At 50.1% G+C, this 15,426-nt stretch overlaps 3 protein-coding genes across 3 annotated transcripts; all 3 read right to left on the minus strand.

The window, feature by feature from the left end:
- Window positions 1-4,982: 4,982 nt before the first annotated feature.
- Window positions 4,983-5,567, minus strand: LOC105866779 (RNA polymerase II subunit A C-terminal domain phosphatase SSU72 like protein 6-like). Its single transcript, XM_076001307.1, has one exon. The coding sequence runs from the start codon at window positions 5,565-5,567 to the stop codon at window positions 4,983-4,985; it is 585 nt and encodes a 194-aa protein (XP_075857422.1).
- A 3,028-nt stretch (window positions 5,568-8,595) lies between these two features.
- On the minus strand, window positions 8,596-9,180 carry LOC142870492 (RNA polymerase II subunit A C-terminal domain phosphatase SSU72 like protein 6-like). Its single transcript, XM_076001308.1, has one exon. The coding sequence runs from the start codon at window positions 9,178-9,180 to the stop codon at window positions 8,596-8,598; it is 585 nt and encodes a 194-aa protein (XP_075857423.1).
- A 3,024-nt stretch (window positions 9,181-12,204) lies between these two features.
- Window positions 12,205-12,789, minus strand: LOC142870493 (RNA polymerase II subunit A C-terminal domain phosphatase SSU72 like protein 6-like). The gene has a single exon (XM_076001309.1). It carries the CDS (start codon window positions 12,787-12,789, stop codon window positions 12,205-12,207), a length of 585 nt encoding a protein of 194 aa, XP_075857424.1.
- Between the last annotated feature and the right edge of the window lie 2,637 nt (window positions 12,790-15,426).

Consider the following 15,426-nt stretch of genomic DNA (forward strand, 5'->3'; position numbering starts at 1 on the left):
GAGACAGAGTCTCACTTTGTTGCCCTGGCTAGAGTGAGTGCCGTGGCGTCACCCTAGCTCACAGCAACCTCAAACTCCTGGGCTCAAGCGATCCTCCTGCCTCAGCCTCCTGAGTAGCTGGGACTACAGGCATGTGCCACCATGCCCGGCTAATTTTTTGTATATATATTTTTAGTTGGTCAATTAATTTCTTTCAATTTTTAGTAGAGACAGGGCCTCGCTCAGGCTGGTTTCGAACTCCTGACCTCAGCAATCCTCCCGCCTCGGCCTCCCAGAGTGTCTAGGGGAATCTTTAATGTCCATTTAACTAAGTCTTGTTTGTTCACTGCGTTACAGCCCACCAGGATTTGTCTAGTTCCCTCATCTGGGTGGAGGGTTGTTGGTAGTGATAAAGCTTTTCTTGTGAATAATTTTCCAAACACAATGTTGCATTTATATGACTCTACACGTAGATACGAACTCTTATATGGCTGCCTTTAAATTATCCATTAAAGTGTCCAATTAACTATGAATCAACTATTTAGTTTGAAATGTTATGGCTTCAGGAAAATTTTCAGTTCTTAGGTTGTGCAGAACGATGGCATCGCAGACACATGGCTTACCTGTGATTTTTGTTTTGGTGACTGTTTAAAAACAAAGAAAACCATTTACATATGCATGTCATGTATACACACACAAACACAAATCTGAACATCCCAGAATGGTCCCTAGGCGTGAATGAGACACAAGTTCTGATTGAATAATGGCTATGGAAATCTCCTCTAACATTTAGAAAAGCTGCTCTCTAGTGCAGAGGAAATAATATATCATAGTATCAAATGTTCTTTTCTGATAAAGGAAGCAACTACAGAAAGCTTTTATTTATTTGTTCAAAGTAACCAGTGCTATTGATGCAAACAACCCCTCCAACAACTCTCTCAATACTGCTTTCAAAACAGACATATCAAACTTGATTGATTAGAGTGCAGTTATTTCTTCACACCAGTACATCAAAAACCAAGACCCATATTTTATGCATATATGTATAAAACAGGCCGGACGCGGTGGCTCACGCCTGTAATCTTAGCTCTCTGGGAGGCCGAGGCGGGAGGATTGCTCGAGGTCAGGAGTTCAAAACCAGCCTGAGCAAGAGCGAGACCCCGTCTCTACTATAAATAGAAAGAAATTAATTGGCCAACTGATATATATATATATAAAATTAGCCGGGCATGATGGCACATGCCTGTAGTCCCAGCTACTCGGGAGGCTGAGGCAGGAGGATTGCTTGAGCCCAGGAGTTTGAGGTTGCTCTGAGCTAGGCTGACGCCACGGCGCTCACTCTAGCCTGGACAACAAAGCGAGACTCTGTCTCACACACACACAAAAAAAAAACAAACCAAAAAAAACCAGACATATCAAACTTGATTGATTAGAGTGCAGTTATTTCTTCACACCAGCACATCGAAATCCAAGACCCATATTTTATACATATATGTATAAAACAATGCAAACAGTTATTGAGCTTCATCTTCTGCACAAGAATGCCAAGTTAGTCTCTCTTTATAAAAAGCAATTCCAATTTGAGGACACTTCATATTTGCCTCTTTTGCCAGCACCAAACCTGCCTCATCTGAATCTCTCCATTTCATGCGAAACATTAACTCCTCGCTGCTGTCTGGGGCACCAAACATTCTTTCAGGACCGAGACCTTTGGAAAAGCCTCCTGGTTTGTCAGCAGCATGTCTTTCCTTCCTTGATTTGCTATCACCAGATTCACTGTCAGATAAAGATTTTCTTTTTGTGCCATCTTTTTCTTTGCCAGCTTTTTGAGAATTAATAAATGCTTCAATTAACTCTGCACAATCTAAATTTTCTTCATGTCCCCAAGTATTTTCAGCACCTGTAAATCCCTTCCACTTCAGGAAATACTCCTCTTTCCCACTCACTACACATCAATCCAGTACCTTTTCCACCACAAATTATTCAGGCTCCACCTCTGCAACCTTTTTACTCTTCCCATTCTGTTTCTTTTCCATTTTTGCAATGTAGTTTTATTGGAGGCCACTTTTTTTTTTTTTTTTTTGAGACTGAGTTTCGCTTTGTTGCCCAGGCTAGAGTGAGTGCCGTGGCGTCAGCCTAGCTCACAGCAACCTCAAACTCCTGGGCTCAAGCAATCCTCCTGCCTCAGCCTCCCGAGACGCTGGGACTACAGGCATGAGCCACCATGCCTGGCTAATTTTTTCTGTTTATATTAGTTGGCCAATTAATTTCGATTTATAGTAGAGACAGGGTCTCATTCTTGCTTAGGCTGGTTTCAAACTCCTGACCTCAAGCAATCCGCCCCGCCTTGACCTCCCAGAGTGCTAGGATTACAGGTGTGAACCACCGCGCCCAGCCTGGAGGACACTTTTTATTGCAGACTTGAAGAGCTGTTATTCATCAACTCCAAGTTGCTCTGGTTCAAGGATCTATAGCAACACTCTAAATATTCATTCTTGACAAATGGCCACAGACCTTAAGCCAGTTTCAGCCAGCTTGTAGACACAGGACAAATTGTGTTTATGTCCTATAGCTGACCTGTTGACATAAAGAACCAACCCAATTACACCTCATTTTAAAGTGAAACCCCCAACCCCAAAGTGAACATAAGAAGTATGTTGCAGATATGTCAACCCAGTGCATAAACGCCCCCCTGCCTTAATCAGAGGGTTCACTTACTGATATCCCTAAAAGCTGCATTTCCAGACCATAGGATTTTTTTTCTTCCATGGAAAATGAAGTCTTCTCCTTTCCTTTCTCCATGGATCTCTTGGTCTTTTGCAAACATTCTAACAGGGCATTATAGTCAAGACTGCAGCCTTCAAGGTAAGGTGCTCTTGCAAGAACACTTGCCTAGCAACGGCTGTCTCCGCCCAGTGAGCTACTTCAACTCCTGCAATGAGATTCTGTGACTGATGACCTTTCATTCAAAGGAGTTTACCTGTTCAAGAAAGTGTTTTAAAAATAAATAAATAAATAAATAAAACAGAGGAGTTTACCTAGGCTTTTCCCTTTGCATTGAAAAGATTCCCATTTCCTTGACTTATTTGTATTCACTTAAGACTTCTCATAGGAAGTGATTCGCAGGTTGCATCCTTTAAAACGAAATAAACTCATTGTCTTTTGAGAATACTCTGTTGTTATTTAAATATGACAAAATGAATCTACTTCCATGGATATCACATGAATTAATACAACTATCACTAACCACCTTTCGTCTATTTTTCTATTATTAGGAAACATCGCTTGGAGCCACTACAACAAAAAGCACTTTGTAATCATACAAACGCAAGACAGGAAACCACCCTGTGACATTGCTCCACAAGCCTGCGGCATCTGTCCTGGCGGCTTCTCAACTGGGAGGCGCTCTTTACAATTTTTGCTTTGCACCCCCAGTTCATTCCTTCATTCCACCCACCACTGAAACGGCTGCTGTCGCTCAACAATTCCCAACGGTTGCGTGAACACTGATCTCACTTGTTTCCATTGACTTTTCTGCAATCTATGTAGAGTGCAGATTTATTTCGAAGGGTAATGTTCGAGGGCATTTTGGGTCTTTATGGACAAGTCTGGAGAGGTTTCTGTGGCTAGAGATAGGTCATGAGAACTCGACACTTCCTTACATCAATTAGCCTGTGCTGAAATGAGTTTAGTGATACATCATTTCATGAGAGTTACAGTTTCCAGGAACCTATCCACCACGTGTCGTGAGGGGGCTTACTACATGTCTAAATCAGTAAAAACATCTGAAGGCTCCTCAAAGTGTGGACTCAGACTACCAGGACTGGCATCACTTGGGAACTTGTAGAAAATGCAAATTTGGATCACAAACCACTGAATCGAAAACTCTAGCTGGGATGCCCAGAGATCTGTTGTTTCAACAGAGCCATCCAACTGTGATGCACACCAAAGCTCTGAAACAAGGGCCCTGGCCGGGGTACAATGGCTCACGCCTGTGATCCTGCCACCCTGGGAGGGTGAGGTGGGAGGATTGCTTCAGGCCAGGAGTTGGAGGTCAGCCCGGGCACCACGGCAAGGCCCTACTTCTACAGAGAGAAAAGAAAGAATTCCCAACTGAGCAGGGCATGGTGCTGGGTGTCTGTCCTCTGAGCTACTTGGGGGGACTGAGGCTGGGAGATCGCTACACTCCAAGAGGCTGAGGTTGCGGTGACCTGTGGTGAAGCAACGGCACTCTAGGCCTGGCGACAGAAACGGATGCAGTCTCAGGAAAGAGAAGGGAAGGAAAGGAGAGACAGAGAAAAACAAAAATTCACAAAACTTTCATTGAAACGATAATTTTTAATTTTATTTCATATCATTGTTGTTCCATTACCGGAAAGATAATTCCAAGACGTTGGCCCTGATATGCAGTCCGTTCTCCACCTTGGCTTTCACAAACCAAATCAGCCTCTCTCGGAAACATAAAGAAACTACATATACAGAGATAGACATAAAACGTACAAGCCATGACACATTCCCAAGCTCAAAGGGCAGTGGAGCCTCTCTCCTCAAAGGAAAGGCAGCCTGGACATTAATTTCTCAGTCACCCCGAGCCAAGAGGACTTTGTCTAAAACTGATGGGCGACGCGATGTCATCACTTGCTGGATATTCTCACACAGATCACTCACCCATCACGCCCCTCCCAGCCGCGGTCGGCCCTTCCCAGAAAGGCCGGCACGCTGGGGACTGCCCCGCCAAAGCATCGGGGCATCCGCTCACTTCTTCAGATGCTCTCCCTGTGAGAATGCCGGGCACGTTTCGAGCACCTCCATGGCTATTAGTGGTCCTCCCATCCTGTCCTGTGGAACAGTCTTCTCGCTCACGTCCCCCGGTCCTCTGATGTGCCCAGAGTCACACAGGAGCCCTGAGCGTCTCTCAAGATGCTTCCCGCCGCACATGCGCAGCGGCCAGAGCTCCACGCCTGAGTCCCTAGGGAGGAAGGAGCCGCCACCGGCCGAGATCTTCAGTAGAAGCAGACGGTGTGAAGAAAACTCTTCCCCGTTCTCTCCTCCACTTGCAGGAGCATCCGGCCCATCTGGTCCTGCGTGTCGGCCAGCTGCTGCAGGCCCTGGCACAGCTCGCAGATGAGGAACGCCCCCAGCATGGCACCTTCCGGGTCGTCTTCCACCTCCACGTTGATCACGTGCACCGGCTGCAGGGTCTCCTCTTCCCTGGAGCACAGGTGCTCCACCACCTTGTCGTAGACACTCTCCTCGCAGGTGAAGATGACGTCGAAGCAGTCGGTGCACTCCTGAAACCTCTCTGCACGGGCCTTGATCCTCTCGTTCCTTCTCAAGATGTGCAAGATGCCATTGTGTGTGTAGAACTCTCTGTCTTTCCTGACCAGGTCATCGTACATCTGTCGATAGGTTGTGGCAAAATCATAAACCACGGGCAGATGGGGTCTGCGTCCCGGGAGCTTGACACACGATCCGGCTGCAAAGGAACGGACGTTGATGCCTTTACTCCTGAGGATGCTGTGGGCTTCCATGCTCCTGTTGACGTTCCTCATGCACACCACGGCAACCCTGAGCGGGGCTGAGCTCATCGTGGGGCCGCTGGACACTCGGGGAGACCTGACAGCGGCGGCGTCTCCAGGGATCCCAGAGCTGGACCCGCCCTCCTAGGTGCAGCTCTCCCCACCGCGCGAATGTGGAAGAGCAAGAAACAGGCTGTTATATGGAGTCCCTTGGTGGAGAGGGCGGAGACTTCGGGACTCCTTCCCTCATGGGATTATGCTAATGAGCTCTCACCCCCACCCTAAACTCATCAGAACAGTCAAAGTGACTCAATCAACCAAGCCTCCAGCTCCCTCGGGCAAGGGTGGTAGCACCCTGTGGGCATTTATTCCAGCTGCAGTTTGCCCCCTGGATTTGCACCATGCATGAGGGTGGAGTGGGGTGGAGAGTGGGGGGAATGGGAAGGCTGCTGTTCTTAGTGGCCAGGACAATTAAGCCACCTGCGGGCAGGTCTCGGGGCTCTCCCATGACCTTGGCCATGGACTTGGACCAAATCTTTGTGTAGTTCCCGAGCCCTCGTCCGGTTGAAGGATCAATTACAGGTATCGTTGCTTCCGGTAATACCCCATGATCACCTAACAGACAAATGCAGTTGTGGAGACCCTAGCAAGACGGTACCTACTTTAGTCCAGAACTCACAAAATTGGTCACCGATACAAGGGCAAACCCCATGCCAGAGGACACCCCTGCTGCCGGCACTTGAGGAGTCGGGCAGCACAGCACTTTCTGCATCTGGCAGAGGTGAATTTGATAGGCTCCTCAAGGGAATCCATGCCAAAATATAGTATATTTAAAATTGTTTGTCCTCTGTTACTTTGCAGAAAGCGTTAAGCAGATGATACAAGCTTAACCTGGTTCTGAATGCTGAGGATAGAAAGTTATGTCGCTCTGAAATGATGCTGGGACAAAAACTATCGGTGGAGAAGACGTTGTACTCTTTCGTGCCTCTTTTAATTAAGGTGAGTCTTCCGTGGCAAATACAGCAGATTCTCCCATAATATGGACTTGTAAAACCATGAATGAGAATAAAAATATTCATTTCCACCTGGGTAATCTGCGTGGCATCTGCGTGGCGTCTGCGTGTTGTCCCCACGTCTGAGGAAATGTGCTCTGGGTACTCTGGTTTCCTCCCTGGTCCCAAAGGTGGGCGCTCAGGCACATGGGCGTGCCTCCCTGGTCTCAGCCTGAGTGAAGACGGGTGCGTGTGACCAATCCCCACCGAGGAACAGCATCCTACCCAGGCTGGATTCCTGCCTGAAGCTCTGAGCTGCTGGGGTGCGCTCTGGCCACCCGGCCTCTCCACACCGCAGTCAGCGGGCTGGAGAAGGACACGTCGAATCACTCGGTGCAAGAACAGACACAAATTGTGCAAAGACAAAAACTCACAAAGCACATGGTAATCATACAGACGCAAGACACGAAACCATGCCCTGTGCTATTGTTCCAGAAGGCTCTCATCATGGTGGCTTCTGAACTAGGTGGCGGTGGGAGGAGCTCTTTACAATTTTTGCTTAGCACCCTCTTTTATTCCTTGATTCCAACCCCCACCACTGTAACGACTGCCATCGCTGACCGATTCACCAATGGCTGCATGAATACTGATCTCACTTGATTGTATTGACCTCTACGAAATCTACGCAGAGCACAGATTTATTTCAAAGGGTAATGTTCGGGAGGCTTTGGGGTCCTTACAAGTTTGGAGAGGTTTCTGTGGCCAGAGATAGGTCATGAGAACTCGACTCTTCCTTACATCAATTAGCCTGTGCTGAAATGAGTCTTGTGATACATCGTTTCACTCAGAGTTACAGTTACTCTATGTCTCAATCAGTAAACACCTGAAGGCTCCTCAAAGCGTGGACTCAGACTAGCAGCACTGCCATCACTTGGGAACTTGTAGAAAATGCAAATTTGGATCCCAAACCACTGAATCGAAAACTCTAGCTGGGATGCTCAGAGATCTGTTGTTTCAACGGAGCCATTCAACTAACTGTGATGCACACCAAAGCTCTGAAACAAGGGCCCTGGCCGGGGTACAATGGCTCACGCCTGTGATCCTGCCACCCTGGGAGGGTGAGGTGGGAGGATTGCTTCAGGCCAGGAGTTGGAGGTCAGCCCGGGCACCACGGCAAGGCCCTACTTCTACAGAGAGAAAAGAAAAAATTCCCAACTGAGCTGGGCATGGTGCTGGGTGTCTGTCCTCTGAGCTACTTGGGGGCGACTGAGGCTGGGAGATCGCTACACCCCAAGAGGCTGAGGTTGCGGTGACCTGTGGTGACGCCACGGCACTCTAGGCCTGGCGACAGAAACGGATGCAGTCTCAGGAAAGAGAAGGGAAGGAAAGGAGAGACAGAGAAAAACAAAAATTCACAAAACTTTCATTGAAACGATAATTTTTAATTTTATTTCATATCATTGTTGTTCCATTACCGGAAAGATAATTCCAAGACGTTGGCCCTGATATGCAGTCCGTTCTCCACCTTGGCTTTCACAAACCAAATCAGCCTCTCTCGGAAACATAAAGAAACTACATATACAGAGATAGACATAAAACGTACAAGCCATGAAACATTCCCAAGCTCAAAGGGCAGTGGAGCCTCTCTCCTCAAAGGAAAGGCAGCCTTGACATTAATTTCTCAGTCACCCCGAGCCAAGAGGACTTTGTCTAAAACTGATGGGCGACGCGAGGTCATCCCTTGCTGGATATTCTCACACAGATCACTCACCCATCACGCCCCTCCCAGCCGCGGTCGGCCCTTCCCAGAAAGGCCGGCACGCTGGGGACTGCCCCGCCAAAGCATCGGGGCATCCCCTCACTTCTTCAGATGCTCTCCCTGTGAGATGCCGGGCACGTTTCGAGCACCTCCATGGCTGTTAGTGGTCCTCCCATCCTGTCCTGTGGAACGGTCTTCTCGCTCACGTCCCCCGGTCCTCTGATGTGCCCAGAGTCACACAGGAGCCCTGAGCGTCTCTCAAGATGCTTCCCGCCGCACATGCGCAGCGGCCCGAGCTCCACGCCTGAGTCCCTAGGGAGGAAGGAGCCGCCACCGGCCGAGATCTTCAGTAGAAGCAGACGGTGTGAAGAAAACTCTTCCCCGTTCTCTCCTCCACTTGCAGGAGCATCCGGCCCATCTGGTCCTGCGTGTCGGCCAGCTGCTGCAGGCCCTGGCACAGCTCGCAGATGAGGAACGCCCCCAGCATGGCACTTTCCGGGTCGTCTTCCACCTCCACGTTGATCACGTGCACCGGCTGCAGGGTCTCCTCTTCCCTGGAGCACAGGTGCTCCACCACCTTGTCGTAGACACTCTCCTCGCAGGTGAAGACGACGTCGAAGCAGTCGGTGCACTCCTGAAACCTCTCTGCACGGGCCTTGATCCTCTCGTTCCTTCTCAAGATGTGTAAGATGCCATTGTGTGTGTAGAACTCTCTGTCTTTCCTGACCAGGTCGTCGTACATCTGTCGATAGGTTGTGGCAAAATCATAAACCACGGGCAGATGGGGTCTGCGTCCCGGGAGCTTGACACACGATCCGGCTGCAAAGGAACGGACGTTGATGCCTTTACTCCTGAGGATGCTGTGGGCTTCCATGCTCCTGTTGACGTTCCTCATGCACACCACGGCAACCCTGAGCGGGGCTGAGCTCATCGTGGGGCCGCTGGACACTCGGGGAGACCTGACAGCGGCGGCGTCTCCAGGGATCCCAGAGCTGGACCCGCCCTCCTAGGTGCAGCTCTCCCCACCGCGTGAATGTGGAAGAGCAGGAAACAGGCTGTTATATGGAGTCCCCTTGGTGGAGAGGGCGGAGACTTCGGGACTCCTTCCCTCATGGGATTATGCTAATGAGCTCTCACCCCCACCCTAAACTCATCAGAACAGTCAAAGTGACTCAATCAACCAAGCCTCCAGTTCCCTCGGGCAAGGGTGGTAGCACCCTGTGGGCATTTATTCCAGCTGCAGTTTGCCCCCTGGATTTGCACCATGCATGAGGGTGGAGTGGGGTGGAGAGTGGGGGGAATGGGAAGGCTGCTGTTCTTAGTGCCCAGGACAATTAAGCCACCTGCGGGCAGGTCTCGGGGCTCTCCCATGACCTTGGCCATGGACTTGGGCCAAATCTTTGTGTAGTTCCCGAGCCCTCGTCCGGTTGAAGGATCAATTACAGGTATCGTTGCTTCCGGTAATACCCCATGATCACCTAACAGACAAATGCAGTTGTGGAGACCCTAGCAAGACGGTACCTACTTCAGTCCAGAACTCACAAAATTGGTCACCGATACAAGGGCAAACCCCATGCCAGAGGACACCCCTTCTGCCGGCACTTGAGGAGTCGGGCAGCACAGCACTTTCTGCATCTGGCAGAGGTGAATTCGAGAGGCTCCTCAAGGGAATCCATGCCAAAATATAGTATATTTAAAATTGTTTGTCCTCTGTTACTTTGCAGAAAGTGTTAAGCACATGATACAAGCTTAACCTGGTTCTGAATGCTGAGGATAGAAAGTCATGTCGCTTTGAAATGATGCTGGGACAAAATCTATCGGTGGAGAAGACGTTGTACTCTTTCGTGCCTCTTTTAATTAAGGTGAGTCTTCCGTGGCAAATACAGCAGATTCTCCCATAATATGGACTTGTAAAACCATGAATGAGAATAAAAATATTCATTTCCACCTGGGTAATCTGCGTGGCATCTGCGTGGCGTCTGCGTGTTGTCCCCACGTCTGAGGAAATGTGCTCTGGGTACTCTGGTTTCCTCCCTGGTCCCAAAGGTGGGCGCTCAGGCACATGGGCGTGCCTCCCTGGTCTCAGCCGGAGTGAAGACGGGTGCGTGTGACCAATCCCCACCGAGGAACAGCATCCTACCCAGGCTGGATTCCTGCCTGGAGCTCTGAGCTGCTGGGGTGCGCTCTGGCCACCCAGCCTCTCCACACCGCAGTCAGCGGGTTGGAGAAGGACACGTCGAATCACTCGGTGCAAGAACAGACACAAATTGTGCAAAGACAAAAACTCACAAAGCACATGGTAAATATACAAATGCAAGAAACCATGCCCTGTGCTATTGTTCCAGAAGGCTCTCATCATGGTGGCTTCTGAACTAGGTGGCGGTGGGAGGAGCTCTTTACAATTTTTGCTTAGCACCCTCTTTTATTCCTTGATTCCAACCCCCACCACTGTAACGACTGCCATCGCTGACCGATTCACCAATGGTTGCATGAATACTGATCTCACTTGATTGTATTGACCTCTATGAAATCTACGTAGAGCACAGATTTATTTCAAAGGGTAATGTTCGGGAGGCTTTGGGGTCCTTACAAGTTTGGAGAGGTTTCTGTGGCCAGAGATAGGTCATGAGAACTCGACTCTTCCTTACATCAATTAGCCTGTGCTGAAATGAGTCTTGTGATACATCGTTTCACTCAGAGTTACAGTTACTCTATGTCTCAATCAGTAAACACCTGAAGGCTCCTCAAAGCGTGGACTCAGACTAGAAGCACTGGCATCACTTGGGAACTTGTAGAAAATGCAAATTTGGATCCCAAACCACTGAATCGAAAACTCTAGCTGGGATGCTCAGAGGTCTGTTGTTTCAACGGAGCCATCGAACTAACTGTGATGCACACCAAAGCTCTGAAACAAGGGCCCTGGCCGGGGTACAATGGCTCACGCCTGTGATCCTGCCACCCTGGGAGGGTGAGGTGGGAGGATTGCTTCAGGCCAGGAGTTGGAGGTCAGCCCGGGCACCACGGCAAGGCCCTACTTCTACAGAGAGAAAAGAAAAAATTCCCAACTGAGCTGGGCATGGTGCTGGGTGTCTGTCCTCTGAGCTACTTGGGGGCGACTGAGGCTGGGAGATCGCTACACCCCAAGAGGCTGAGGTTGCGGTGACCTGTGGTGACGCCACGGCACTCTAGGCCTGGCGACAGAAACGGATGCAGTCTCAGGAAAGAGAAGGGAAGGAAAGGAGAGACAGAGAAAAACAAAAATTCACAAAACTTTCATTGAAACGATAATTTTTAATTTTATTTTATATCATTGTTGTTCCTTTACCGGAAAGATAATTCCAAGACGTTGGCCCTGATATGCAGTCCGTTGTCCACCTTGGCTTTCACAAACCAAATCAGCCTCTCTCGGAAACATAAAGAAACTACATATACAGAGATAGACATAAAACGTACAAGCCATGAAACATTCCCAAGCTCAAAGGGCAGTGGAGCCTCTCTCCTCAAAGGAAAGGCAGCCTTGACATTAATTTCTCAGTCACCCCGAGCCAAGAGGACTTTGTCTAAAACTGATGGGCGACGCGAGGTCATCACTTGCTGGATATTCTCACACAGATCACTCACCCATCACGCCCCTCCCAGCCGCGGTCGGCCCTTCCCAGAAAGGCCGGCAGGCTGGGAAGGGCCCCGCCAAAGCATCGGGGCATCCCCTCACTTCTTCAGATGCTCTCCCTGTGAGATGCCGGGCACGTTTTGAGCACCTCCATGGCTGTTAGTGGTCCTCCCATCCTGTCCTGTGGAACGGTCTTCTCGCTCACGTCCCCCGGTCCTCTGATGTGCCCAGAATCACACAGGAGCCCTGAGCGTCTCTCAAGATGCTTCTCGCCGCACATGCGCAGCGGCCCGAGCTCCACGCCTGAGTCCCTAGGGAGGAAGGAGCCGCCACCGGCCGACATCTTCAGTAGAAGCAGACGGTGTGAAGAAAACTCTTCCCCGTTCTCTCCTCCACTTGCAGGAGCATCCGGCCCATCTGGTCCTGCGTGTCGGCCAGCTGCTGCAGGCCCTGGCACAGCTCGCAGATGAGGAACGCCCCCAGCATGGCACCTTCCGGGTCGTCTTCCACCTCCACGTTGATCACGTGCACCGGCTGCAGGGTCTCCTCTTCCCTGGAGCACAGGTGCTCCACCACCTTGTCATAGACACTCTCCTCGCAGGTGAAGATGACGTCGAAGCAGTCGGTGCACTCCTGAAACCTCTCTGCACGGGCCTTGATCCTCTCGTTCCTTCTCAAGATGTGTAAGATGCCATTGTGTGTGTAGAACTCTCTGTCTTTCCTGACCAGGTCGTCGTACATCTGTCTATAGGTTGTGGCAAAATCGTAAACCACGGGCAGATGGGGTCTGCGTCCCGGGAGCTTGACACACGATCCGGCTGCAAAGGAACGGACGTTGATGCCCTTACTCCTGAGGATGCTGTGGGCTTCCATGCTCCTGTTGACGTTCCTCATGCACACCACGGCAACCCTGAGCGGGGCTGAGCTCATCGTGGGGCCGCTGGACACTTTGGGGAGACCTGACAGCGGCGGCGTCTCCAGGGATCCCAGAGCTGGACCCGCCCTCCTAGGTGCAGCTCTCCCCACCGCGTGAATGTGGAAGAGCAGGAAACAGGCTGTTATATGGAGTCCCCTTGGTGGAGAGGGCGGAGACTTCGGGACTCCTTCCCTCATGGGATTATGCTAATGAGCTCTCACCCCCACCCTAAACTCATGAGAACAGTCAAAGTGACTCAATCAACCAAGCCTCCAGTTCCCTTGGGCAAGGGTGGTAGCACCCTGTGGGCATTTATTCCAGCTGCAGTTTGCCCCCTGGATTTGCACCATGCATGAGGGTGGGGTGGGGTGGAGAGTGGGGGGAATGGGAAGGCTGCTGTTCTTAGTGGCCAGGACAATTAAGCCACCTGCGGGCAGGTCTCGGGGCTCTCCCATGACCTTGGCCATGGACTTGGACCAAATCTTTGTGTAGTTCCCGAGCCCTCGTCCGGTTGAAGGATCAATTACAGGTATCGTTGCTTCCGGTAATACCCCATGATTACCTAACAGACAAATGCAGTTGTGGAGACCCTAGCAAGACGGTACCTACTTCAGTCCAGAACTCACAAAATTGGTCACCGATACAAGGGCAAACCCCATGCCAGAGGACACCCCTGCTGCCGGCACTTGAGGAGTCGGGCAGCACAGCACTTTCTGCATCTGGCAGAGGTGAATTCGAGAGGCTCCTCAAGGGAATCCATGCCAAAATATAGTATATTTAAAATTGTTTGTCCTCTGTTACTTTGCAGAAAGTGTTAAGCCGATGATACAAGCTTAACCCGGTTCTGAATGCTGAGGATAGAGAGTCATGTCGCTTTGAAATGATGCTGGGACAAAATCTATCGGTGGAGAAGACGTTGTACTCTTTCGTGCCTCTTTTAATTAAGGTGAGTCTTCCGTGGCAAATACAGCAGATTCTCCCATAATATGGACTTGTAAAACCATGAATGAGAATAAAAATATTCATTTCCACCTGGGTAATCTGCGTGGCATCTGCGTGGCGTCTGCGTGTTGTCCCCACGTCTGAGGAAATGTGCTCTGGGTACTCTGGTTTCCCCCCTGGTCCCAAAGGTGGACCTTCAGGCGCATGGGCGTGCCTCCCTGCTCTCAGCCCGAGTGAAGATGGGTGCGTGTGATCATCCCCCGCCGAGGAATGGCATCCTACCCAGGCTGGATTACTGCCTGGAGCTGTGAGCTACTGGGGTGCGCTCTGGCCACCCGGCCTCTCCACACCGCGGTCAGCGGGTTGCAGAAGGACACGTCGAATCACTCGGTGCAAGAACAGACACAAATTGTGCAAAGACAAAAACTCACAAAGCACATGGTAAATATACAAATGCAAGACACGAAACCATGCCCTGTGCTATTGTTCCAGAAGGCTCTCATCATGGTGGCTTCTGAACTAGGTGGCGGTGGGAGGAGCTCTTTACAATTTTTGCTTAGCACCCTCTTTTATTCCTTGATTCCAACCCCCACCACTGTAACGACTGCCATCGCTGACCGATTCACCAATGGTTGCATGAATACTGATCTCACTTGATTGTATTGACCTCTATGAAATCTACATAGAGCACAGATTTATTTCAAAGGGTAATGTTCGGGAGGCTTTGGGGTCCTTACAAGTTTGGAGAGGTTTCTGTGGCCAGAGATAGGTCATGAGAACTCGACTCTTCCTTACATCAATTAGCCTGTGCTGAAATGAGTCTTGTGATACATCGTTTCACTCAGAGTTACAGTTACTCTATGTCTCAATCAGTAAACACCTGAAGGCTCCTCAAAGCGTGGACTCAGACTAGCAGCACTGGCATCACTTGGGAACTTGTAGAAAATGCAAATTTGGATCCCAAACCACTGAATCGAAAACTCTAGCTGGGATGCTCAGAGGTCTGTTGTTTCAATGGAGCCATCCAACTAACTGTGATGCACACCAAAGCTCTGAAACAAGGGCCCTGGCCGGGGTACAATGGCTCACGCCTGTGATCCTGCCACCCTGGGAGGGTGAGGTGGGAGGATTGCTTCAGGCCAGGAGTTGGAGGTCAGCCCGGGCACCACGGCAAGGCCCTACTTCTACAGAGAGAAAAGAAAAAATTCCCAACTGAGCTGGGCATGGTGCTGGGTGTCTGTCCTCTGAGCTACTTGGGGGCGACTGAGGCTGGGAGATCGCTACACCCCAAGAGGCTGAGGTTGCGGTGACCTGTGGTGACGCCACGGCACTCTAGGCCTGGCGACAGAAACGGATGCAGTCTCAGGAAAGAGAAGGGAAGGAAAGGAGAGACAGAGAAAAACAAAAATTCACAAAACTTTCATTGAAACGATAATTTTTAATTTTATTTCATATCATTGTTGTTCCATTAGCGGAAAGATAATTCCAAGACGTTGGCCCTGATATGCAGTCCGTTGTCCACCTTGGCTTTCACAAACCAAATCAGCCTCTCTCGGAAACATAAAGAAACTACATATACAGAGATAGACATAAAACGTACAAGCCATGACACATTCCCAAGCTCAAAGGGCAGTGTAGCCTCTCTCCTCAAAGGAAAGGCAGCCTGGACATTAATTTCTCAGTCACCCCGAGCCAAGAGGACTTTGTCT

This window comes from Microcebus murinus, chromosome 4 (genome assembly GCF_040939455.1).
Source record: "Microcebus murinus isolate Inina chromosome 4, M.murinus_Inina_mat1.0, whole genome shotgun sequence".
NCBI classification, from domain to species: domain Eukaryota; kingdom Metazoa; phylum Chordata; class Mammalia; order Primates; family Cheirogaleidae; genus Microcebus; species Microcebus murinus.

Bases quoted from the DNA above. Each gene is read 5' to 3' on its own strand.
- LOC142870493 (XM_076001309.1), bottom strand. From the start codon at position 12,789: ATGAGCTCAGCCCCGCTCAGGGTTGCCGTGGTGTGCATGAGGAACGTC.
- LOC105866779 (XM_076001307.1), bottom strand. From the start codon at position 5,567: ATGAGCTCAGCCCCGCTCAGGGTTGCCGTGGTGTGCATGAGGAACGTC.
- LOC142870492 (XM_076001308.1), bottom strand. From the start codon at position 9,180: ATGAGCTCAGCCCCGCTCAGGGTTGCCGTGGTGTGCATGAGGAACGTC.